The sequence below is a fragment of the Diceros bicornis genome, chromosome 9 (genome assembly GCF_020826845.1).
Source record: "Diceros bicornis minor isolate mBicDic1 chromosome 9, mDicBic1.mat.cur, whole genome shotgun sequence".
In the NCBI taxonomy this organism is placed as follows: Eukaryota; Metazoa; Chordata; class Mammalia; order Perissodactyla; family Rhinocerotidae; genus Diceros; species Diceros bicornis.
Genome location: NC_080748.1, coordinates 30,607,524 through 30,635,288, shown reverse-complemented (window position 1 = coordinate 30,635,288; position 27,765 = coordinate 30,607,524). Strand labels below are relative to the sequence as shown.

Sequence of the window (27,765 nt, the reverse complement as noted above, 5' to 3'; positions counted from 1 at the left end):
ATCATTGAGAAAAATAATAGTTGACATTTATTGAGCATTTTCAATACTCCAGGCACTGTGTTAAAGCACTTAGAGGACGTTCTCATTTAATTTTTACAATAATTCTCTATTGGGTAGGTACCATTATTGTCCTGGTTTTACAGACGTGGACACTAAGACTTAAAGGGTTGAGTAACTTGACCAAAGTCATACAACTAGTAAATAGTGGTGCCAGTACTCAAACTAGGTCTGTTTGGCTTTAGGACCCAAATATATAACCACTTTATAACTCATCTGAAATAGCCTAAGTAGGTAAACTGGGAATATTAGGTATCCATTATATACAAAGATTCCTTACAAGTCACTAGGGGAATAATAAACACTACAATGTAAAAACAGGCAAGAGACTAGGATAAGTCATTTATAATAGAATACATTCAGTAACAAATGGAAAAGATTTTTAAGCTCATTAATTATCAAATACTAATTAAAATAAGATGCTATTTTCTGCCTATCAGACTAGCAAAGATTAAAAAAATTGATTAATTTCCAGGATCAGTTACAATGAAGGGAAATAAACGCTCTTACATACAGCTGGTGGGAGCTTAAATTAGGATTTCTAGAAGACAAATAAGGAATATTGTATCAAAAAGCTTTAAAATACTTATACCACATTGAAAAAATTCTCATATTTTTGGAGAGAAACAATAGTGTTATAAAATAGCAATGGAACAGAACATTTTTAAATTAAAATACATCATATATATGTACATGTGTATATTTGTATGTATATAAAATTCTTTTAATTATATACATTATATCAAAATATTAACAATAGTTATCTCTGTATGATAGGATTACAGGAACTTTTTCTTCTCTTTTTTTTGTTTATCTGTATAATTCATTTTTCTACAATAAACATGTACTAATTTCATGAGCCCTAATTCTGTATTTTTTAACAATACCTGGACACACTGAAAAAGCAAGGTTCTGGGCCTGTAAAATCAAAGGCTGGGACTGGAAAGAGTAAGGTGGATCTAGAAATACCATTCCATAGGATGTCTCATATAAAATGTCCAGTGAAAAAAATTGTCATCAAATAATATAAATAATGTAATCTCTTTACATAAAAATTATATTATATATTATATATAATGTATAACATATATATAAAATTATATTTATTTTTAAAATTAGGTATATTGTGGGAGATCAAGATTTGGCCACCCTGAAATATATCTCTTTACCTTGATTGCTTTCTCTGAGGGACATTTGACCTCCCCCACTAACTACCTAAAGAATTTGACATGGTGGCTCCTTCCTGGAACAGATCTTCTATCATGATGGCTGTAAAGATAATGTAGGATAGAGGTTACAATAGGAAAGGCACCAAGCCCCTTTTATCAAAAACTCTGTCTCTCCCTGACCACATTATCTATAGATGACCCTGAAAAGAATTGTCTTCCTGCCCTCTGAAGTCCCAGACCACTACCCATCCCCAACACGTTCCTTGCCTTTAGCTGCAATACTTAAGCAAGCAGCTTAGACAGAGGGACGAGTTGCTCATTTCTGAGTTTCTCCCATGTATACATGTTATTAAACTTGGTATTATTTTCTCCTGCTAACCTGTCTTGTTAATTATCTGGCCAGCCATAAGAACCTTAAGGAAAAGGGCAGAGGGAGATTCTCCCTCTCTCCTGACAGTTTTGGCGCCCAACGTGGGGCTCTAACTGGCTGGCAAGTTGCCTTCTCTGGCTGGAAGACCTGCCTTCTCCCTGGACTACTGCAGATGATGAGATACGGGAACGCCTGATGAAAGCCGGCAAAAGGTAAGACTTCTTACCACGTCAGCCTCCCGGAATCTCTATCTGCGGAGTCCGGTGGAAGGAAGTGGTGAGAATTTTTTTCTTTTTCTAAATTTAGATTGGCAGGAGAAAATATTTGGGGAACTAGTTTCTTGTGCTTTTAGTGACTCTGGTAAATTTGGTAGAGTACTCTTGGTTTTGATCTTGGTCCCTTTTCCTCCCAGAGTAATCTCTGTCTTGTTCTGTGTCCTGAGAAAACTTGGCTTTGTGACCAGTGAGAATCTTCTCCTTGGTCTCCACCATACGGAAGGTGCATTTACCGGGGTGCTCCTTGGTGGCCAGTCGAGTAGACTGGGGTTCCGAACTGTCTCTTTGTCCGGCTGTGCCAAGTTCTCAGGGGAGTTTGTCATAAAGGGCCCAGTCCATAAGGGCTTTTGTCATCTTAACCTTCGTTGCTTGTTAGTGCTGGAAAAATCCCATTCCAGTATCGCCTGCCCGGTGTCACAGATTAGCGGGTCTGTGACTGGAGGCGTCCCACACTATTGTGGGAGACCGGAGACACCGTTTTCACTACACCATCCTTACCGCCTGTGCAACGAAGGTCTTTACTTTCTCTGAATATCTTTGGGAGTGAATTCTGTGGATCATGGGGGCTACATCATCTGCGCCCTCACCAGGGACGCCTCTTGCGTCCACGGTAAAGATTTATTCTAAGCGTGGAAAGTTACCTCTGGGTCTTTCCTTAAAAAGGCTTATTGGATTGAGTCACTATTGGAATAAACATACAAATGAAGATCCTATTCGTCAATGGCCAGACGATGGATCCTTTGAATTGGGAAAACTTCTAAATTGGGGGAAAAAAAATGTTTTGAGAGCTCTCATATAATTATTTATTTGGTACCTAAGAAAAGGCCAGAAAAAGGAAGGGAAAAATTTGACTAGCCTTAAGACCTTGACTCAGGTTACATGCAAAAGTGTAAGTGTTGATAAGATTATAAAGGTTGGAATGTTTGAGCTAATCTTATATAAAGAGGTTACATCAACTTTGCCTGAGTATGTTTTAAAATGTCTGACTGGGAATGCTTCCCTTGTCCAAAACTAGAAGACCAAGACCTATTGATAACAATCTTAATGATAACTATGTTTAAAGGTATAAGAGGTGATGAAATTTACATGAAATTTTGTAGAAAAAAACTGATGTTATTTCTATTTCAGAACTGGTTAACAAAAATAGTAATTTAAATGATGGCTAATTTTATCTGAAGTCTTATGAAGTCTTGTAGGCAATCTAAATAATTATTGGGAATAAGTAACTAAATAGTAGTGAAAAAGATGAATGTTGGGTGAACTTTAAACAATAATTATGTGTTATGGTGGTTACAGCTTCCAAACTCTTTTTGGTGACTTAAAACTTTAGAGTTTTGCTAAATTTTATGATAAAAATTCACTGAGTATCATCCTTTCCAAATAAGATATTAGACATTGATTGCTAAATGTACATTTGTCTACTTTTGGCTTTTCATTACAGGAAAACTAAAAGGTGTTTTGGGTCTATTGGTAAACATGTGTTTTATTAAAAGATTGTGCTATAAAGTAACATATTTCTAGAAATTATGAAGTGTTTATAAATTTTCCAAGCCACAAGATAATAATGTAAAAGAAAGTTTATAATTGTTTACTTAGTTTTTACTTACAAATTAAGGTTTCTAAGGGTTAAAATTTCTAATTAATATATGTGATTGAAGCTACTAAAAATTAAGAAAAATATGTCTGTGTACAAGGAAAGTAAGATGTATAAAGAAGGAACAAAGAATGGAAATATTTTGTTTGGTTGATTAAGAAAGATAAATTTGTCCTCAAGTACTACGAGGGAAAAGAAAGACATGGGACAAATTCTGAATGTAAAAAGAAAGTTATAGGTTTGTGGAAGAGGAATTCTGGAAAAGGAGTTTTGCATGGTCAAGTTGGCTAAGATTGAAATGAATTTAATTAAGTAAATGAGTTTTAATATCAGAAGTAAGCTGGTGCAAAATTAAAATTTGGTCTTCTGTCCTTTTAAGGATAATTTGCTTAAACTTGGTAAAGAGGTTATAAAAGATTTTTCTTTACCTTTGAATGTCTACCTAAAAGACAGAAAATCTATGTTTTGTTAAAATAATTTCCTGTGTTCAAAAGACTGAGGTCTCTCTATTAAGGCTTTTTGGACTGTTAATGCTCCGTTTGCTTTAACTTTTTATATTTTTGACAAGCTCCCCAAAATTCATATCTTAAATAAAGTCTTTTTTTTACTTTTTTTCTTTGAGAATTTTCAAAGGGCCCTGAAACTTCTCAAAGAAATTTGCTCTCTTCTTATAAGGAGAAAGATACTAAACTTATTAGGCTTATTCAGTATGTTAAATTACATGGAAAGCATTGTCAGACAAATGATGATAAGCCTGCTTAGGTGGTATTATGTGGGTAAATGTTATTGATATAGGTGTTTTAAAATTGTATAACATTATTGAAATTCTGATCTGTCCTGGTTATCAGTCATAATTCTGGTTATTATTATTTTAGAGCGTTGTATGTCACAAAATTAACCAAATTTCTCTGTCAATTGCCATTTTGAGGTCTTGTTTACAGACTTATTTCTTTGCTCTAATGCTTTTGCAATATGTTTCAACTTCAGAAAAATTCATGGAAAGGACTCTGACACTTACACTGAAGTACAGGCTTCTGATAAACTTTCTGATCATAAAACTGAACTGGGTAAGAAATTACAGAAATCTGATGGAGAAACTGATAACTTCATGAAGCTGCTAACAAAAAGATTGGGATCAAGAATGGATTACACAGGAGTAAATGAACTGATAAGGAAGATTATAATTTTTATGATTTTTCATTTGAAGTATTGCTGAATTTTTAATGTTTTGTTTTTTCAGAGTTAAGGAAAACTTTTTCTCTTTTCTCCTGAGCTAGCTATGACTTATAACAATTTGGTAAATGATACTTTTATAAGTAAAATTGAAATATTTATCTTTTTCTCTCTATCTGATCCCTCGAATTTGGAAACTCTTAGTGAGTGAGTATTGTTGTTTTCATGGCAATATAGTTATTTGCATAAGTTCAATAAGAATCTGTTCTCCTTATAACAGGACACAATTGGAAACACTGGTTATATTACCAAGGCTGTGACTGGAACATCATTTGCGATATAACCATACAGCTTTTGAGGAATGAAGATTGGACTTTCTGGAGTAAAGCCACGTGGAAATATTGGCCTGGTACCTTATGTTCCAAGCAACACTTACCAGGATAAGTAAAGAATGTCACTTATCTGGCAGGTACAAGGAACCTCGAAATATTTTGGGGGAACCTTGGAAGAGAGGAATTCACCCAAATCTATAGGTATTGCAGGCAAAGTCTGATGACAAAATCCTTGGCTTGGCTTTCCTGGCCTCAAGAGGCCTTTGAAGTTCAATGTGAGATTCCTTATAAAAAGTTCCAGCAAAGCAGATTTAAAAGAGCCTATGTGATCAATTGCTATTCTTGCTGTACTTATGTAAATAATTGGGCCAACGCTATTGGAACTAGACTTATTTTGCAAACTAGTTAGTTTTAATTTGGCTATCTTAATAAAAATGAGGGTGATTTTAGAAAGAAAAACTATATTTCAGTAAAAACTATAGTATACATTTGCAGATATTAGATCCTAGTTTTGTTAATTGTCTTTTGAGGTTTTTGTTTTATATCTGTTGACTGGACTGGATCCTGATTTCTTCTAGTCTCCTGAAATATCTGGCTACAGATATCCAAACTAACGTTTTTGATTTTTTCCATCATTTTCATTTGGAACCACTGAAAACTGAACCTGCCCTTTTTCCTGAAGCCTTACAAACTGAAGCTGACGGACTTGATATAAACTTAAGAGATTACCCGATGACATCATTAGAGACATTTTAAACTGCAAAAGATGCTTTGACACTGACATCTAAAGATCTTCTTAACTGGCTGTCCTCTAAACTCAGAAACTGCTTTACAAACTTGCTCCAACCATTAACCTTGTTTTTCTTTTGTTTACATAGAAATGCTTCTATTAAATACTCGATTGCTTGCTTCCACAATATAGACGTAACCTTGAGAGCCCACCTGCATCACCACCTTCCAAAAGGAACTTAATTGAACTGATCTATTATCAGGACTAAGAAATGTGTTCAGTGAGATGAAACAATCTACCAACTCAGCTTCTGGACTATGAAACTTCTTTAAGTTTCAAAAGGACTGTGAAACTTTTAGTTTCAAAGGCAGGACTGCGGGAGATCAAGATTTGGCCACCCTGAAATATATCTCTTTACCTTGATTGTTTTCTCTGAGGGACATTTGACCTCTCCCACTAACTGCCTAAAGAATTTGACATGGTGGCTCCTTCCTGAAACAGATCTTCTATCATGATGGCTGTAAAGATAATGTAGGATAGAGGTTACAAAAGGAAAGGCACCAAGCCCCTTTTATCAAAAACTCTGTCTCTCCCCAACAACATTATCTATAGTTGACCCTGAAAAGAATTGTCTTCCTGCCCTCTGAAGTCCCAGACCACTACCCACCCCCAACACGTTCCTTGCCTTTAGCTGCAATACTTAAGCAAGCAGCTTAGACAGAGGGACGAGTTGCTCATTTCTGAGTTTCTCCCATGTACACATGTTATTAAACTTGGTATTATTTTCTCCTGCTAACCTGTCTTGTTAATTATTTGGCCAGCCATAAGAACCTTAAGGAAAAGGGCAGAGGGAGATTCTCCCTCTCTCCCGACAATATGTATAAAATTCTGAAAATTTACACACCAAAACATTTGGGATCGGGGAGAAGATAGAGAAGACATTTACTTTCTATACTTCTGTATTTTTTTTCAATAAGCATTAATTACTTTGTAATTAAAACACTCAATTAAAAATATGAAGTTTGGAGGAAGAGCTGATCAAAATCCACAAAGCATACACAGGGTTTTGTTCATTAAATCACAGAAATACCACACTTGAGTGCTTCCATCCACCAAAGCTTAACAGATACTATTTAATGGCAAATAAAATTAAGATATTATTTAATAGCAAATAAAATTACCCAGTCTAGTACTTGAAAATCAAATAGATTTATAGGCATTTTTACTCCAAGACTGGTATATGTGGAAAATATCAACATATTCGATAATTATTTAGCTACACTTACGGGTCATTAATCAATAATAGTTCATGAATGGAAATTAGTGTTAACCATAAAGCATGAATATGGAAAGAGCCTTAAAAGTGCAGAAATCAAGGTTCACAGAGGTTAGCCAACTGACGCTACACAGTCTCCCGACTCCCAGCTCAGTTTTAGAAACTTCTTCAATTATTAACACAGGTGACAATAATCCCAAGAATTCTCTTGAATTTTCCTTTGGAGATTTAGGATGGAGCTATCCTGGAGTGACTCAGTAATGATAATTCTTATGTAAATTTCATGATCACACATTTCAAAAACACACCTATTGTTTATAAACAAACAGTATAAAGCCACTATCAAGGGCAGTTTAGTTTTTCAGGAGACAGGATCTTGATTTGATCTCTGATTAGGGCTGTGTGACCTCCTAGGCACCAACTTCCTGTGCTTCCCCCTGTCCCCATCAAGTCTGTCCCCTCTGCTCCAGAGAGGTACTATGCGGTGCCTGGAAGAAAGGTGCCTGTTAATCTTTGTGCGGATGTTTCTAAAGGGCAGAGGTCATTTGGGGGAGGTCTAGGGGTTAAGCAGGAGGTAAAGTCCTCGCTTTCATTTCAGCCAGAGCCCTTCTCCTCTGGTTCCTTTATCCTCCAGCCAGAACATGTCAATAACTCATATGGAAAATTTTGGCCTCTTAAAATCCACACCTCCACTATAGCAGGAGGTTTTTGAAGGATTCGAAGCTCTAATAATTCTACACCTTACAGAAAACACTTCTCTTTGAAAACGACTTTTTCCCTTTGAAAATAAGTATAAATAAGTGAAATGCATGTATTAAGAAACACTCTGGGCCAAGTCTAGTCCTCAGGTGTGGGTCTAAAAATCACAGCTGCTCTAATTCATCATAGCTCGTCTTACGGCTCACGGTATAAGATTAGCAAAACCGGCCCTTCTGGTTCCTAACTAAATAATTTCTACTAAGCAAATGGTGGCAAATTGGATTTGTGGTACTCATAGTTCCACTTTCAGTCACTGTGGTCTATCACTTTAGCGCCTCACTGACCCCATCAGTGCCACCTCCCTTTTACCTTCACTGGGGCATCAAGCATCTCATAGTTATGGACTGAGAATAACCACTGAGCGAGTGTGCAGGATGAGATGTTTTTATTCTCCCAAGTAGGGTCACCTAGGTAAAGTGATACACCAAGTTACAAATCCTCTGGAAGCAATCCTTTTTAATGCCATGAGTCTGGGTTTGGAAAGTAGGGGGCAGGGAAGAAGGGAATGTTCTTGTTTCCTTAGCTCCTGCTGAAAGAAGTGGTAACTAGAGGTATCTCCTTATGGGTCTGATTCTGGGTGGGTTGGGAAGTGATGGGGTGTGTAGGGTTCCTGGGCTCAAGGTCGGTACCTCACCAGCAATGGCATGCAAGGTTTCCATGACTGAGGGCAGGGTACCATCCAATGAGAAGCAGGAGCACAGACTGTCTCATCTTGTTCAGTGGTTTGCATGCAAATCTCTTATAGTTACAGAACCTTTTCTTTAAAGCAAGTCTTAAGTAGAGCCATATTAATATGTCAAACAGAAAAAAACGTAGCTGCTCTGCTTGGAATCGTAGTTGAGGAGAGTAGAGCAGCATAATCTGTCTTCCCCATGGTTCCTGAATAGAGCTAGACACCATATTCTCTTCCAATGGAGGGTATTACTTCACCTATAAAAACTGGCAGAGGAAATGAAGGAACTTTCTCCATACCATCAAGGTAGGTGACTACCTGGGACAGGGTGAGGAGAGAAGCAATGTCTTGGAACTTATTAATTTCAACCCTGATAAAATCTCTGACATCAAAACATAAGGGTTGGGGATTGAGATTGTTGTCAATCATGAAGGACTATCAAAAGCATGCTAAACTCACTGTATGATACTGAAACTTAGGTTATGGTTCTCTTTGTGTAGTTGTGGTGTAAGAAATGCCAGTTCTTCAACACAGAAGATATAACGTACCATTACATGTCAAGGTCACATATTGCTATTTGCCTTAGAATGAAGAGTAAGTCACTACAAAGCATTTCTGCTCACCTTTGGTTCTAAATGCTACAGGTCTCTTTTGAGGACTGAACAGAGGACATGCAGCTCAAACATCTTATGGGGATGGCATGTGTTCCTTGTAAGTTTAGGACTAAATCCTAAATTTACAGCTTGTCCCAAGGACTCAGCAGATTAATCTCCCAAAGTCTGGTGTACTCATTTAGAAAAAACTTGAGTGAGATTTTGTGCTTTTGGAATACCTTTCCCTCTAGCCATTCAAAGGAGGGTCACATTGCAGCCCTTTGGCCTTTTCCACCTTTGTCAGGCTCACCAGCTGGCCTGGAGGATGCTAAGAACAAGGCGGTTTTCATTTTTGGGTCACTGGTTGAAATTCCTCAGGGATTCAGTTCAGCTCAATCAATGCTGACAGCAGCTTGCAGACTCAACTCACGGGCAGGACAAGTCATGGCCTCCTTACTTACGTCACTGTACTTGGACTCTTTCAGGCACCAGCTGCCCCACAGTTCCTCTGTGGCCCAGAGGCTATAAGGACCAGTGGCGGAATGTAGGAACCTGCCCAAAGTTTGGCATTTCTTTCACAGTCTGAGAGCTGCTGACTAGGTTCTCCAACATACTGGAGACATCAGCAAACTAAGTGTGATATTTCATACACAAATGCCTCAAGTTCACCCTCTAGCCCTCCAAATACTTTGGCCAACACTATCATCACATAAAGCAGGGACAATGCAGATAGGAAATTTGTTTTCTAACAACTAGCATCTAATGAGGACTCATCTGTACCTGGCACAAAACTAAGTCCTTGACACAGATTATCTCCTTAAATCCTCACAATACTCTGAGTTAGGTACCATTTTATCCCAGTTTTACAGGTGGGGAAACCACAGGGGCTTAGGAGGTTAAGCAGCTAGTCCAAGGGCACAGAGCTAACAAGTGGCAGCAAGGGATTTGAACCCAGCCAAGCGGAGCTATGCTATGCTGCCTTTGAAATCTGATGCAGATATTAGAATTTTCAATTAATGTGATAATTGTGAAGTAGGATAAAACAAAAAGCCAACACTTGGAACATTGTCTTCCACATGGTAAGCAACCAACATTGACATTTCATCACTCACAGCACTAAAGGCAATGTTGCTTAGTCAACCTAACATTAAAGAAACTAATATTAGTTACATTTTTTTGGTGAAGGACATAATCACACAATATACACAGATACCTAATATCACCTGGGTGCAGGCAAACAGTCCAAAACCATCATCAAAGCTAAGGAAATGCAAAATTGTTTCTGAATATTTGGGGTAGTGTGAATAAATAACACTATACTACCCAAGCAACGTAATAAAAAAATGTTAAAATTTTAAAAACCTCAAGTAGTTATAATTATAGAGAAGCAAAGCCTTTGAAAATGTTTTAAAATTTAATTGCAATGTCTAAGATTACAAAGCCTCAAATGAATCATTATAAGTTGTTTTAATAAAGCTTAAAGTTTAGCACCTAGTAAAGTACCTTATGCACCATACATTTCCGATAAATCGTTCTGGAGCGAATGACTGAATTCATGAAGCTCCTTTTAAAAACAAATAGGCATTGTCCTTTCATTACGTTTGGAATTTTTTAAAATTTTATGATGCAGGTTGCATGACATTTCCTTACTAGCAATGATTTTTTGAAAAGAATCTCAGGATCAATCTCTAGTTCAAACAAAGTAAAGGAAATAACTATCACCCTGAAAGGCAAAAATAACTAAATAACTGGACCCCAAATAATTAAGAACAGAAATGAAGTTTTTGTCTTTGCAGTGAGACAGCAGAGGTCAAAACAAAACCAGCTTCTTCAAAATATTTTTATTAACATTTATGAAAATACAAAACTGCTCTCTACAAAGCAGTATGAAAAAACACGAAATAAATGTACACATTTAAGCCACTGTGACTGGTGAAGAGCAAAGACATTTCCCAGTATATATAATTAAACAGTCAGGTAAATTCCAACCAAGAAAACACCTCTTCTCAAAAGCATTTTAGTGCCCTGGGTTACCCTGGGGACTCAACACTTTACCCAGTGTGCACTCAAAAATAACTATTGATTTTTTAAAAGAACTTCTGAAAACTAATATGAGCATAAAAATACAAATTTACTCCAGCTATTTCCATAAGGCAAAATGTTAGATTAAATCCACACTGACCAAACTGTTCAGTAAACTTCTACCCCGTTTCAAAGGAAAACAAACAAACAAATAAATAAACGAGAGGAGAGAGGTATATGGAAAATAGTGAAGATTTCTAGCAATAATTTCTACACATTTCCAACAGAGCTGTGGCCTTTCACCAACAGCAAATCTGAGATTTCCCAAGAACTCCCCACTCATTAGGAAAATCAATAGCATTACCTGCAGGGTGCCTAGGGTGCTTTTGCATAAGGATTTATCTCATTTTAGCAACATAAAAACAAAAAGCAACAACGCAGGATGTACCTAACCTTGGCGCTCACCATTACCCTGGCCTCCTCAATACAGTCTGCTAAAAGAGCCAAATTGTTGTGGTTCACTTTGACAAGTTTGATCACATGGTCCTGCCAAATTGCAAAGCTAACAGGACAAATGGGCTGACTGTACCGTACATCAGGTAAAGCAGACCCTTAAAATCAGAGTGAACCATATTATTTAAAGAGACATGATTATTTTTAAAAAAGGAAATTGAGGTAGTAATATTTTCAAAAATAATAAAAAATTAATAAAATAAAAATAATAATCCAAATTGCATGTGATTTGTGCTTTCTAACTCCAGCCTGCATTTGCACATCATTTCGATAGATGAAGCATGTAAGATGTTAGAATAACTGATAGATACACATAAAACACACCAAGCCATGGATTTAATTTGCATAATACCTGTCTTATTTGTCTAAATGTTTGGTGCTAGGTAATAGAAGTAGTAAGCAGTAGAAGACAAAATATTCACACATAAGGAGGTTACATATTAAACAGCTCTAATTTCTGCCTGGTATTTGCTAGAAGAAATCTGTAGGCAGTGAAGCCTGATGTCCGATTCCATGTGTGACAAAGCATTTTTAAAAAAACTATTGATAAGCGCATTGCCTTGATTTTGACTATGCAGTATTAAGCATCAATTTTAAAGGCCAAGAATTGGTCAATAAAACTGAATCCCAGTAGTTCTCATGGTTCAAACAACTTTTAAAAGCGTAGGAACCTGACAATTTATATATTGGAACATACACATTTTTTATGCTTAAAAATATAAACATTTTTCACACTTACAAAATATGCACAACAAATATTACTTGAGACAAAACCTAGCAATCAGATCTGCCTATTGTCAACTTTCTTGTCTGAGAAGCTAAACAATCTGTGAAACAGGCAAAAGGAGAATAAATTCATGGTCTGGGATGACAGTCTAATGGGGACACAGTAATCTCACATGGAAAAGAAACCATATGCTAATACTGTAAAGGAAAACAAGGTGCATAATATTTCCCAGAGTCTGATGAAATACTTTTTTTACTTTTCCACTTTTTTCATTAACCAATTTAAAATAATGCTTGGAAGAAAAAGGAAGACTTGGTTAGGGAGTAAATTTTGAAAGATCCCAAAAGCTAGAAAGATTTATACAGAAGTCTCTCACCTTCCAACACCTGTTACTAAAGTTCCTACATTTGCACTTAAAAGAAAAAAGGAAATACTGGAAGGGGGCTCCATCTACCACACTTTCTGAGTTGGGATTTACACATCTACCTAACGAGTTCTCTCGTGCGCTCTTCCTCCCTCAAAACTCCAGAGAAACATGCACATACATGCAAACACACACGATATATTGATCACTGTACGTACAGGTTCATCGACACCATGACAGCGGAGACAACTCAAAAAACGACAACCAGAACAAATGACTATGACGGTGAGAAATAGGTTTCTTTTCAAGTCTGCTTGGATCCTTAATTCCCCTATTCCTAAACAATTCCTCTTCATCTAGGAACTTTGAAGGATCAGAAACACAAAACAGGCTGCATTCAAGGAAAAGAAAGAAACCAGAATGTTCGCTTTTCGGGGGCACTGCCAAATCAGCAACGGGACCCGGCTGCCCCCAAGTGCAGTTTAAAGAATGCCAGCCCAGACCCTAGATACTCGAGTTAACCATGGTGTAATTGGGAAGAGTAAATAAATAAGAGTGGTCATTGTCATTAAGAATAAAAATAGTAATAACGATTGTCACCACGGGTTCCGTACAGCAGCTGCACAAGAGCGGACTTCTCCTCCAGCCCCTACCGCCCGCGGCCTCCCGTCCAGCCCCACACAGCGGCCGAGGAAGGCAAGTGGACTCAGCGCGCACTGCGCCGTGGGGCGGGGCCGGCTCCGCGGGGCTCCGCCGGCGCGCGCACAGCCCGGCCCCGCCCTCCCCACCCGGCCCCGCCCACCAACCCGGCGCCTGCGCGTTCCGCAAGCAGAGCAGGTGTCTCTGCTTCTGGTTGCTAGGGCCTGTCTGCTTGGCCTCGGGCCTCAACTTGCCAGCGGGGGAAGGTGGCCTGGGTGTTTTCTTTCTTTCGAAACAGCATCCATCGGGAAGACCAGGGACTTCGCTTGACCTTTTCCTCACAGCCTAAATTCCGAGGAAAAGGAGATAAAAGAGGAAAGACCGGTTGTTTTGAAAAGCAGCTGATTGCCCTAAAGGATAGTGTAGGAGTCCAACGTTTCCAAGCATCTCTTCCGATAATACGGAAGGCAAATTACATCAAGTGGGACGTACTACCAGGGAACAAACCTTGAGGGCTTGTGTGCAAAGTTATGTTTTGGGAATAAAACGACCCATTCACCCAGCTCCAAAGCGTTCCCTTGTAGACTGTCAACGGAATAGCGATGTGCCGGGCGCTTTGATGTTGCCCTGAGAACTAAGCGCACATATTTAGGGTCTATCTTCTGGCATCGTTTCTAAACAGTACTAATGGGGACAGCGATCCTGGAAAATCTCATTATGTTGAAGACTGTCTTCTTTTTGGATTAAATAATTATGGCTCGACTATAGTGGTTGAAAATTAAAATGTCATTATTACAGAAAGAATACAACCTTTTTGTGAATAGTTATATATTGTGAGTCTCCAGAGGCAATCACAGAGGGACTTCCTTATCTTTTTGACCAAAAATTCTTTCCCAATTTATAAAGTGATAACATTTTGGAGATAGAGAAAAAAATGAGTGTCGTTTCTACCGTTCTGGAAAATCAGTATTTACTAGCTGAAATAGCCCTGGCAGACTGAATGTTTTGCTAATGTGGGAAATTTTAGAATGATCCTGATTGGTAATAGTATATGTATCTTAAAATTCTGTATTAATTATAAACTTAAATTTTATCTAGATTCTTTCTAGAAGTTTTAAAGAATTATTTTCTTACCCTCTTTTTCTTTTATAGGAATTCTGCTTGGACTCACTATAGTATTGGCACAGACTGATTTTCATTAAGATGTAATCTAGATTCTAATGATTTTTGAGCAACAATTCAAACATATTCAAAAACTTTTCAATTCTCACTTAACCACTAGCTGTGAAAAACAGTGCTTATTATTAGTTAAAATGCAAAACCACCCACAACTTCTTCGAAGACCTTTACCTCCAAAACTCCCTAAGCTGCCTTTATATAAGAAGAAAGTCCGTACAGGTATGTGTATTAATCAAATATGTTATTAACTTTATTTTTCATAGAAATTTCTCAACCTGCACAGCTCAGAATTACAATACTTAAAGATATTCACTAATAACCAGGAACTTAGAAAAGTTTATTGCAAGATGATAACATCCAATTCAATTCTACATGTACAGTCGATCCTCATTATTTGTGGATTCTGTAGGTGTGAATTTACCTAACTGCTAAAACTTATTTGTAACTCCCGAAGTTACAAATTTGTGCTGTGCTTTGTCTTTTTAACTCAACAATATATCATGAAGAACATTTCAGAGCAGTATATATTGCTCTGTCTCCTTTTATGGTAGGTGACTGTGTGCAGAAGAGTATATATGGTAATCTCCGTCATTCGTGGCTGTGCGCAGCACAGTGAAAACGCACATGTTCCCAGCTGAGATTGAATGAGGATACACTCCACCTTCTCATTTCAGCTCTCATACTGTAAACAACTGTCCTTTTCTCCGTCTATTTAGTGCCATGTTTTTCAAATTTTTGTGCTTTCTGTTGGTGATTTCACTCCGTGCAGAGCTACAGTAGTTTGTAGATGTGAGAAAGCACTGGGGCAGGAATGGGGCTTGAACTAAGACTTGAGGAATTAGTAAAAACAGAATGAAATATGTTTAATTATAGAGGAGACCTGTGTAGTTTTTGAAGGCAGAGGAGAGTCAATTGGAAAAGTAGTAATTTAATATACTAGGAAAAAAAAGAAAAGAAATCATGGGGAAATGTGTCAAAAATACAGAAGTCTGGATTTGAGAAGACAGATATCATCTTCACTGGAAAGATTTCCCTAAGCACCTCGTCCCTCTGCACCCAGTCAGAGTGCCTTCCTGTATGCTCCCATAGTATATCCCATACTTACCCCTACCAAGCACTTATCCTTCTCTAGGATAACTGTTTACCTGCCTAGTTTCTAAATTGTAAAATCTTTGATGGTAGTAAGTTTTGTGTAGTGTGATTGTATCCTCAGCATTATGTGTGCAGCTGGCACATGGTAGGTGTTAAATGTTTGTTGGATTAATTAATGAGAACAATGTGTGTGTTGTATTAATCAAGAAAGGTGGATTCCATAAGGTTTAGGGTAGACTTCAAAAGAAGAAAATGATTTAAATTGCTTAGTAAGGGAAGGTATTCCATGCAGTGTGATCAACATAAGAAGGGAAGTTATAAATGGGCAGTATGGCCTTCGTGATTGTCAGTAATATTTAGGGTACCTAAGGGTTCTCATTGGAAAGTAACGGGTCATCACATAGCAAGGTTAGATGAAGTGGATCCAGTTCACGTAGATTTTCGTATACCAAATTAAAAAATCTGAATTATGTCTGATAGGATTCAGATACTTTGATGAAAACACTATAAGGCTATGTCAGAAAATCAAGGGGAAAGTTAAGTCGATGTAGACTAGGATGACAGCAGTGAAAGTCAGAAGGGAAAATCTGGGGTTTTTTGATCACTTAACTATGAGAGAAGAAGGTTAAAATGCAATAGCCTGTGTGAAAGCACTTTGTAAAGTATAAAACCACTGTATAGTTGTAAGATGTTATAATACTTCTCACTTGGCCTACAATTATTTGCTGACTTGCAGCAACCTGGAACAGTGCAAAATGTTCTAGGATGGGAGTCCAGGGATTTGACTTCTGGTCTTAGCTCCAATACTAATGTGATGTACGGCTTTAGCAAGTCATTTAGTCAGAGGGTCTTATCTTTCTATTCTGAAACAGCAGAACTTAATTAGATCACTGATTTTCAATCCTTTTCTCCACTCTAAACAAAAGAGAATGGGACACAAATCCATCAGAACAATAGCTCACTTCTTCAGTGACTCTTATGGTGGAAAAGGAAAGAGAGCATGCCCTCTTAAGGTGAGGGGTGGGGTGGAATGGGAAGAGGTGGGAAATTAGAAGCTTTTGAGTTGACATATATAATTTGAATAAAGCCTGAAGGTGATTGATTGGATGTGTTAAATATGAGGAATGAGGAATGGGAGGTGTGGTAGACGGGAAAATGACCCCCCCCCCAAAAGCCTGGAACCTGTGAATGTTATCTTATATGGCAAAAAAAAAAAAAAAATTATATGGGGTTGCAGATATGATCAAGTTAAGGATCTTAAGATGGAAAGATTATTTTGAATTATTCAAGTGGGCCCTAAATGCAATCATATATATCCTTATAACAGAGAGGCAGAGGGAGATTTCACACTACATAGGAGAAGGTGATATGAAGATGGAGCAAAGAGAGATTTGAAGATGCTAGCCTTGAAGATTGCGGTGATGTGGCCACAGCCTTGGAATGCTGGGAGCCAACAGAAGCTAAAAGAGGCAGGGAATGGATTCTCCGTGAAAGACTCCAGAGAGAGCATGGCTTTGCTGACACCTTGATTTTAGCTCAGTGATGCTAATTTTGGGCTTCTGCCCTCCAGAAGTGTAAGAGAATATGTTTCTGTTGTTTTAAGCCACCAAGCTTCTGGTAAATTGTTACAGCATCCAGAGGAAACTAATACAAGAGGAATCAAGGATTCCAGTTTGTGTGTGTGTGTGTATGTAACTAGATAGCAGGTGTACCTCTATGAGATAAAGGAAAACAGAAATTGCTGATGAGTTTGTTTTGGACATGATATGTATGAGATGTTTGAGGTGCTTAGGGCTTCCAGATCCAGATTTTAGAATGTTCTTGTATATGGAAAATGAGTTAGAGTGAGAAGAGGGATGATGTTAGAACCCTTAAGAATGCTAAATGGTAAATTGAGAAAGAGAAAGATTTGCCTAGAAAGGAAAGATAAATTACCAGAATGGTAGGAATGGAGAAATGATAGACTGTTATCATGGGAGCCAAGGGGAGAGTGAATTTCATGGAGAAGAGATTAAAATATCAAATGCTAAAAAGAGGTCAAATATAGATAAATAAGCATGTGTATCCATTGGGTTTAGCAACAAGATATCAATAATAACTTTGTGATTACAGTTTTCATAGTAGAAGTGGTAAATTTCAGGTCATAATGGTTTGAAAAATAAATAGAAGGAGACTTCTGGTTTTAGCTTCAAAATATAGAGATTAGAAGTCATGACTCTCATCTTCATAACAAGAAAAAAGTGAACAAACTGATAATGACTTTTCTTAGATCCATCAGAGAATTCAGCTCACTGAGCAAACCACCATCCTGAAATCTGGAGAGAGAGACAAATATAGAGAATCACAGCTGAGATCAGCTTATTGGGATCATAAGATGCTTAAGCCAATAACTTAAGCCATTAACTGTAGGAACACTTACATGCCAAATTTGACAAATTGCTAGAGGTTGAGTGTGGACCAGCTAGAGAGTTAAAACTTTCTGAGAGCTTAGTCTTAGGGGGGCCTCTACACTGTCATGGAACCTAGTAGACCCAGCAGGTTCTCATGAAGATCAGAGAAAAATTTGCTCAAATTTCCTCCAGAAGGAGGAAGAAAGTAGCCATTTTTAAACACTCCCAGAGCATTCACCGTAACAAAGACCTGCGCTTTAAGGGAGACTAGATTATCAGAGCCTTATCTGACCTGGGGGAAGGGCAAATTAGACAACATTAGCCCCCTGTAGCCTTTCTGTCTTGTGTAAGGGGAGGAAAAGTCTAAGAAACACTTCTGAAAGCCAGAGCCCAGGGATTCAGGCAGACTAAAAAACTGAGATTTAATCATAAGAATATAGAACAGTTCTTTTCCCCAACACCTTACCACCTCATCAACAGGGCTCCGATACAGTAACAATGAATTAAAACTGAGAGAGCTGTGAGATTCAGATTTTATTTAAGAAGGAGTTTGTAGGGAAACCCAAATACAATAAAAAGGGAACTAGAAGAAACTTATGCCTCTGACATCTGGAGCTACAATTACTTCAGTTCCTGTTACCCAATACATCATGTCTGGCTTTCAACAAAAAATTACAAATTATGCTTAAAGACTAGAAAAAACATAGCATGAAGAGAAAAAGCAAGCATCAGAAGCATACTCAGATATGACACAGATATTAGAATTATCAGACAGGGAGTAGAAAATAACTGTGATTGATATATTAAGAGCCTTGATGGAAAAAGTAGACAACATGCAAGAACAGATGAGTAATGTAAGCAGAGATATGGAAACTCTAAGGAAAAACCAAAAGGAAATGTTAAAAATAAAAATAAAAACACTGTCATAGAAATGAAAAATGCCTTTAATGGGCTCATCAGTCCTGACATGACTGATGAAAGAATCTGTGAGCTTGAAGATAGGCCAATTGATAATTCTTACACTGAAATGCAAAAAAAAAAAAAAGAATAAACAAACAAAAAAGAACAGAATACTCAAGACCTATGGAAAAATTACAAAGGGTATAACGTGCGTAATGGAAGTATCAGAGGAGATGAAAGAGTGAAGAGAGCAGAAAAAATATTTGAAGTAATAATGGCTGAGAATTTTCCAAAATTGATGACAGACCAAACCACAGATCCAGGAAGCTCAGGGAACAAAAAACACCTAGGCATATTATTTATATTCAAACTGCAGAAAACTAAACACAAAAGGAAAATCTTGAAAGAAGCCCAGGGGAGAGGGGAGAAATACCTACCTATAGAGGAAAAAGATAAGAATTACATTGGATTTCTTGTCAAAAACCATGCAAGCAAGAAAAGAGTAGAGTGACATATTTAAAGTGTCTAAAGAAAAAAACCCGACCAAACTAGAATCTGTATCCAGTGAAATTATCCTTCAAAAGTAAAGGAGAAATAGACTTTCTCAGGCAAACAAAAGTTGTAGCTGGTAGATCTACCTTGTAAGAAGTGTTTAAAAGAAGTTCTTTTATGCTAAAAGAAAAATTATATAGGTCAGAAACTCAGATCTACTTAAAGGAAGAGTGTCAGAGAAGGAATAAATGAAGGAAAATAAAAACTTTTGCATTTCTTATTCTTGCTTGGTCTAATAGATAACGCTTTGTTCTAAGCAATAATATCAGCAACATATTGAATGATTATAGCATAGGGAAAAATGAAATGAATGACAGCAATGTTACAAGGAGCGGGTGGGAGGAATTGGGAATACTCTTTGAAAAGATACCTGCAATACCCATTAGGTGGTGTAGTGTTATCTGAAAGCAGACTTGATTAGTTGTAAATGTATATTGCAAACTCTAGGGCAACCACTTAAAAATTTTAAAAAGAAGTATAATATAGATGTACACCTGAAATTTATATAATGTTATAAACCAATGTTACCTCAATTAAAAAAAATAAATGATCAAAAAAGTAAAAAAAAAAAAAAAAAAAGAAGTATAATTGATATGCTAAGAGAGGAGGGAAACTGAACCATAAAATGCTTAATTCAAACCAGAGAAGGCAGAAAAAGAAGGGAAGATTTTAAAAAAGAAGAAACAAAACAAGTGCAATGAGTAGAAAACTTGACAAACGTGGCAAATATTAAGCCAACAATGTCAATAATTCATTAAAATGTGAATGGTCTAAGTACACCAATTAAACGACAGAAACTATCAGAGTAGATAAAAAATAAGACCCAACTATATGTTGTCTATAGGAAACTTACATTAAATATAAAAACACAGATGAATTAAAAGTAAAGGGATAGAGAAAGATATACCATACTAACACTAATTGAAAGAAAGCTGAAGTAGCTATATTGATTTCAGACAGAGCAGACTTCAGAACAAAAAAATTTATTAGGGATAAACCCGGGCAATACTTAATGATAAAGGGGTCAGTTCTCCAAGAAGATATAACAATCCTTAACTTATTTGCACCTAAAAGAGAGAGTCAAAATATTTGAGGCAAAAACTGCTAGAATTGTAAGGAGAACTAGAGAAATCCATTATTATAGTTGGATACTGGCACACCCCTCTATCAGTAATTGGCAGATCCAGCAGGCAGGAAATCAATAAGGATATAGTGGAACCGAATAACACCATCAATCAATAGGATCCAATTGATATTTATAGAATACTTCATCAAACAACAGCAGAAAACACATTCTTCTCAAACTCACTTGGGACATTCACCTAGATAGACCACATTCTGGGCCATAAAACATACTTTTAAAAGAACAGAAATCATACATTGCTTGCTCTCAGAATACAATGGAATTAAACTAAAAGTCAATACCAAAATGATATCTGGAAATCCCCAAATATTTGGAGATTAAACAACACACTTAAATAGCACATGGGTCAAAAAAGTCACAAGAGATATTTAAAAATGTTTGGAACTAAATGAAAACAAAAATATGACATCAAAATTAGTGGCATGCAGCAAAAGCAGGGCTTAGAGGATATATATAGCATTGAATGCATATATTAGAAAAAGATTGATCTAAAATAAATCTAAGATTTTACCTTAGCAAACTAGAAAAAGAACAGTATAAACCTAGAGCAGGGAGAAGAAAAAATAATAATAAAAGTTAAAGCAGAAATCAATGAAGTTGAAAAAAGGAAATCAATTGAGGAAATCAACAAAACAAAAGCTCGTTTTAGGAAAATATTAATAAAAGTGATAAAATTCTAACCAGGCTAAACAAGAAAAAAGAGAGAAGAAACAAATTGCTAATACCAGAAATGGAAGAGGGTTCACCATTTCTGATTCCATGGACATTACAAGGAAAATAAAGGGATACTACGAACAACTCTAGGCCCACACATTTGCTAACGTAGATGAAATGGACAAAGCCTCTGAAAGACATAAACTACCAAAACTCATGCAAGGAGAAATACATAATATATTGTAAATAATCTTTATAAATGATCTATTATTATTGGCCTGAAGAGGCCAATATCTCTTAAAGAAATTGAATCAGTAATTAATAACCTCCAAAACAGAAAGCAGCAGGCCCAGATAGGGTCACTGGTGAATTCTACTAAACATTTAAAGAGGAAATAATATTGATTCTCTACAATCTCTTCCGGAAGACAGAAGCAGAGGGAACACTTCCTAAACCATTCTATGAGGGCAGCATACCTTAATACCAAAACCAGATAAAGACATTACAAGAAAAGAAAACTACAGACCAATATCTCTCATGAACATAGATGCAAAAATCCTCAACAAAATATTGGCAAATTGAATCCAACATAGTATAAAAATGTTTATATACCACAAGTAAATGGGATTTATTCTAGATATACAAGACTGGTTCAACATTCAATAATCAATTAATGTAACCCTTCACATCAATAGGCTAAAGAAGAAAAAAATCACATGATCACATCAATAGATGTAGAAAAAGCATTTGTCAAAATCCAACATGCGTTCATGAAGAAACTCTTAGCAAATTAGGAATAGAGAACTTTCTCAACTTGATAAAGAACATCTACCACAAATCCTACAGCTAACATTATCCTTAATGGTGATAAACTAGATGCTTTCCTCCTAAAATCTGGAACAAGGAAAGGATGTCCCCTTTCACTACTGCTATTCAACAATTGTACTAGAAAGTCCTAGCTGATGCAATAAGACAAGAAAATGAAATAAAAGGTGTACATGTTGAGAAGAAAGAAATAAAACTGTCTTTCTTCTTTGTTCTATGTAGAAAATCCCAAAGAATCAACAAAAGAGTTCTTGGAAATACTAAACAATTATGGCAATATTACAGGATACAAGATTAATATACAAAAATCAATTGCTTTCCTATATACCAATAATAAACAATTAGAATTTGAAATTCAGAACACTACACCTTATGTCAGTATCAAAACTCACTACAATTTATTTAGACATAAATCTAACAATATATGTACAGGATTTTGAGGAAAACTACAAAACTGTGATGAAAGAAATCAAAGATCTAAATAAATGGAAAGGTATTCCATGTTCATGAATAGGAAGACTCTATGTTAAGATGTCAATTCTTCTAAACTCGATCTATGTATTCAACACAATCCCAGTCAAAATGTCAGCAAGTTACTTTATGTATATTGACAAAATTATTCTAAAGTTTATATATAAAAGCAAAAGACCTAGAATAGCCAATATAAGACTGAAGATGATTAAGGAAGTAGGATTGTCACTCCCCAATTTCAAGACTTTGTAGTAATAAAGCTACAGTAAGCAAGACAGTGTTGTATTGGCAAAAGAACAGACAAATAGATCAAAGGATGAGAATTGAGAGCCAAGAAATAGACACACACTAGTATAGTCAACTGATCTTTGACAAAGAAGCAAAGACAATTCAATGGATAAAATACAGTCTTTTTAATGAATGGTACTGGAACAAGTTAACTGGGCATCCACACACACGAAAAATGAACCTAGACCAGACCAAATCCAAAACACTGACAACACCAAATGCTGAAGAGGAGCAAGAAGAACTCTTATTCGTTGCTGGAGGGAATGCAAAATGGTATAGCCACTTCTGAAGGCAGTTTGGCAGTTTTGTACAAAGCTAAACGTACTCTTTTTTTTTTTTTTTTTGTTGAGGATGACCGGCTCTGAGCTAACATCTATTGCCAATCCTCCTCCTTTTTTTTTCTTTTTTTTTGCCACAAAGCCCTAGTAGATAGTTGTATGTCATAGTTGCACATCCTTCTAGTTGCTGTATGTGGGACGCGGCCTTAGCATGGCCAGAGAAGCTGTGCGTCTGTGCGCGCCCCGGGTTCCAAACCTGGGCTGCCAGTAGCGGAGCGCACGCACTTAACGGCTAAGCCATGGGGCGTGCACTTAACCACTAAGCCACGGGGTCAGCTCGCTAAACGTACTCTTACCATACAATCCAGCAATTGAACTCCTGGATATTTAGCCAATTGAGATGAAAACTTACATCCACACACAAACCTGCACATGCATATTTATATCAACTTTATTCATAATTGCTCCAAACTGGAAGGAATTCAATAGGTGAATAGATAAACAAACTGTGGTACATCCACACAGTGGAATTTTATTTAATGAAAAGAAGAAATGAGGTATCAGGACATATAAAGACATAAAGGAACTTGAACTGCATATTGCTAAGTGAAAGAAGCCAGTCTGAAAATGTTACATACTGTAGGAGTCCTACTACATACTACGTACATACTCCTACTACATGCAGTAGGAGTCCAACTACATGGCATTCTGGAAAAAGCAAAACTGTAGAACAGTAAAAAACAAAATCAGTGGTTGCCAGAAGTTCAAGGAGAGGCGAAAGGGATGAATAGAAGAAGCACAGGGAATTTTTAGGGTGATGAATATTTGTATGATACTGTAATAATGGTGGATGCATGACATTATGCATTTGTCAAAACCTATAGAACTGTACAACACAAAGAGTAAACTATGGACTTTGATTAATCATGTATCAATATTGTTTCATTAATTGCAATAAACATACCACACTAATATAAGATGTTAATAATAGATGAAATTCTGTGCAGGAGAGGGGGGTATATGGTAACTGTACTCTCTTGCTCAACTTTTTTATATATCTAAAACTATTCTAAAAATAAAGTCTCCTAATTTATTAAAAAGTTAGAGAATAAATAAAGCAAAACAACAAACAGAGCAGAGATGAGAGGAAAGGAAGTCAAACCAATGAGTGTAAATTACTTCAGTTTGCTATTGAAGGGAAGGATAAATACGGTGGGATGGTGGTGGTTGGAAGGAGTTCTGGAGTCTATTGAGGGTTTTTCTCGTGTTATCATGTTTTGTTCTAACATGGGAGAGAGAGAAAATAAAGTTGAAGACAGTGGTGTAAACATTTTATCGAATGAGCTAACTTTGAGTAGTTCCATGTAAACAGGAAGCAAACGTTATTCTTCTCCTACTCCTGCCCTTCAAACTCACATAGCATGCATCTTTCTCCCAAGACTTTTTTAGTCACTTTCCTCTATTAGCCTTATCTCATTTTCAGATATTAAACAACTAGTCTAACCTAAACCAGTAATTTCATCCAGCCTGCAATCAAACCTTGCCCCTTCTCCCAGCTCAGACTAGGTCTGCTAACCTTTAGACAAGCCAAGGGAAACAGGACCATGATAAGTCCTTCCTTCTTGATCTTTTACTTCTCTTTCCCAATTCATATTATAGTTTCTGGCTTCTCCATAGGTGGAGCTAGGAGTGGGGACGAGTTGAGGAATTAAGAGTTAAGAATTAAGGTGAGAATCAGACATCAGTCTCTGCACCCCCTTGAAATGCCAGGAGATACAGGTCAAGTAGTTTCAAGGATTCTCTTGCTTTACTCTAGTTGGGACACAGCCCTGGGAAGGCCAATGTATTTTTGCTACTCAGTGAGGGAGGTGGGTACGGGAGTGATGAGATGTTATTTTCTTTTGTAGTATACACTCCTGTTCTCTATAAATGATTCTCTGAGAATCTCCCTCATTTGGTTTGAGGTAGAGGAAAAACCATCCTCCTTCACCACCATGGGGAGGGGAAGATCAGGGAAACATATAGCACTCCAGTAGCTCTATTCAGAAGGAATCCTCTCTCTGAACCTAGATCAATCTCTAGCCATCTCTTATATATAGACAACAGGTGGGTGAGAGTTGAACTTGTTTTGGCCATCCTTTTTCAAGTCTCACCTTAATAAATCTATTATCTCTGTATTAAAATGTAGAGGTCCTCATCATTTATTGTACTCAACTGAGACAATAGAAAAAATATCATTTAACATCCTGTCACATAGGAAAGAGAAAGAATATTTGATGTAGGGAGGTGCCTAAGAATGCAGGCACAATGCATTTTCCGGACCCAAGAGAGAAAGGAATACTTAGTGTTGTAACCTAAATGAACTTGTGGTACCTTGTAGCCAGTATTAGAATGTTATCACGTTCAAAAGACACCTTGGTCTGGGGTCTGGCATTGAAAAGAATGTAAATCTTTTCTCAAAGAAGTTTCAAATGGGGAAAAGATAATGATAAATAATAAATAGCAAAACTTTATCCAAGTCATTTTACCCATCCACAGTGCTATCAATTCTATTCTTCCAGGAGTAGCTCCTTACCCATTCTAAATCTAATACAATTTAGCCTTTTCACTTCTCCGATTGTTTAGCCAAACTTTATCCCAGTCGGCTAAACAAAAGTCCTGATAGCTGAGCGAGTATACGCAGAAACATTTTTAGAAGGTGAGAGGGGGTGAGTGGATAAAGAAGAGCTATGAATGCTAAAACATTAATAGTTTTGTCCCTGACACCTTGATAAATATAATCTAATTGTGTTATTTTCCTTTTTCCGGTTTAGCGAAAACTGTTGAAACTCAGCCACCACGTGTAAAGTTCGCTCAAGATGAAACCATTTCAACAGAAAGAGATAAAATTAGTTTTCCCGATGTTTCAAGAAATCAATCACAAACACTTTTCAATATCCAAAATCTCTTTTCTGGTCGTCATATACAAAAAAGAGTGACTACTATCTCAACACCCGAAAAAACGTCTAAGAAAGGCTATTGGCACATTCCAGAGATTGCCACTGGTTCCAAATTTTTTCCAAGTTTTCATTCAGCTTCAAGTCAAGTTTTGGGGAAAGAAACAAGCCAAATGGAAATTTCAAGAAAATCAAAAGAAAAGCCATCGAAAATAAAAAATGTTTATGTTGATAACATGCTAACAGACGTTCTGATTTTCTCCTCAGCATTCTCTAAACCTTCAAGTGCCCCTTCCCCAGTTACCACTCCCACACTCACGGAAGTTCACTCTGAGTATCTACATTTACCAAACAGTAGGACCTTTACTTTTAAGCAACCTCTGATGGATTTAACTAGAACAGTACCAGGTCCTCTACCAAGAAGTATACCTGTTAAAGCAGAAAGACAGTTGTCTGACCGTTCACAACAAAGTACTACAGTGGTACTAAGTATTAGTCATTTTCCAGGTACCATCTCCCTACCACCACCAACTTTACCAAGAAAACCTGGAAGACTGTCTATGATAGGTAAATCCATTCGGAACATGGTCTGTAATAATGGGCTCAAGTAAAGCAAAGGGGAGAGAAGGCATGCAAGCAAATGGTGGCTCCCCACCTTGGGTTTGCAGGATGGGATTGTGGGATCACTTTTTACCTATACATTTACTATATGGGCCAGAATGCAGTAACAGAAGTCCTTACCTTGCAGGTCTGCCAAGGTAAAACTGGGTTATTTGACCCAGATGGTGGTGGGAACCAGATGAGGGAATTCAAAGGATCAGAAAAGCTAATATAAAGGACCAGTGATGAACAATTATTCAGAAGGTGATCTAGATGAGCTCTAGAAGCAGAATGCTGATGGATGCCTTCATGGGCACATTTTCATGGATAATACCGATTCATTAAAAGATGAATAATTATAATGAAATCATTAACACCCTCAACATGAATTTTCACGTGTCCAAAAGTTGTCCCATTTTTTCCTTTTTTCTAGAAAATCTTGAAACAGAATATGAAAATGTAGAAAGTGTCCCAAGGCAAAAAGTGCCAAGCCTACCTGAAGGTAAATGCTAAGTTTATACCATTCTTTTAAAATCTGTATATAAGATTATCTCTCTATAAAAGTATTCAGGATTTTGTGTGTTTGTGTATGTGTATGTGATTCACACATATGTCTCATCTCATTTTCAGTTCTTTAAGCCATTTACTCAGCAACTATTTTTTAAGTATTGACTATAAGCCAAACTTTGTACTGATATTGGGAACATAAAAGGCGGAGTGGAGTATTCTTAATATGGGTGGGGCAGATAGACATGCAATAATGAGAGTTAACTACTTGCCATGTGCCAGGCACTGTTCTAAGTGCTTTGACTTTAGTTACGTAGCAGAAACAAATGAAAAACCATCTTTAAAGAAAGCTTACATCATCCTAGACCTCACATTATTTCTGTAAACAATTTCACAAATACAATGTGTAGTAAGCAATTCACAATTACCAGGCACACCAAGAGAGAGAAAAAATGAATGAAAACTAGCAGAAACAGTAAGCAGTAGAAACATACTGACAGGAGTTCCAGGTATTAGAATTATCAGATACAGATGAAATAACCTGATGACCTCTGGTTCTGTCCAAGGTTCAGTAGCTTGTATCGGACAAACCCTCCCACCAAAATCGACTATTAAATTTGCCCAAAATATATAAAATAGCTGTTGAAGTTATTGGAGAGTAACCATTGCAGGCATGACTTGAA

At 36.9% G+C, this 27,765-nt stretch overlaps 1 protein-coding gene across 1 annotated transcript in view; it reads left to right on the top strand.

Moving 5' to 3' along the window:
* Window positions 1-12,860: 12,860 nt before the first annotated feature.
* Window positions 12,861-27,765, top strand: part of LRRC63 (leucine rich repeat containing 63) — a 68,018-nt gene continuing 53,113 nt past the window's right edge. The window contains exons 1-3 of the mRNA XM_058547723.1: window positions 12,861-12,912; window positions 25,853-26,542; window positions 27,009-27,077. Of these exons, the coding sequence (XP_058403706.1) occupies window positions 12,861-12,912; window positions 25,853-26,542; window positions 27,009-27,077 (811 nt within the window). The remainder of the gene's footprint in view (window positions 12,913-25,852; window positions 26,543-27,008; window positions 27,078-27,765) is intronic.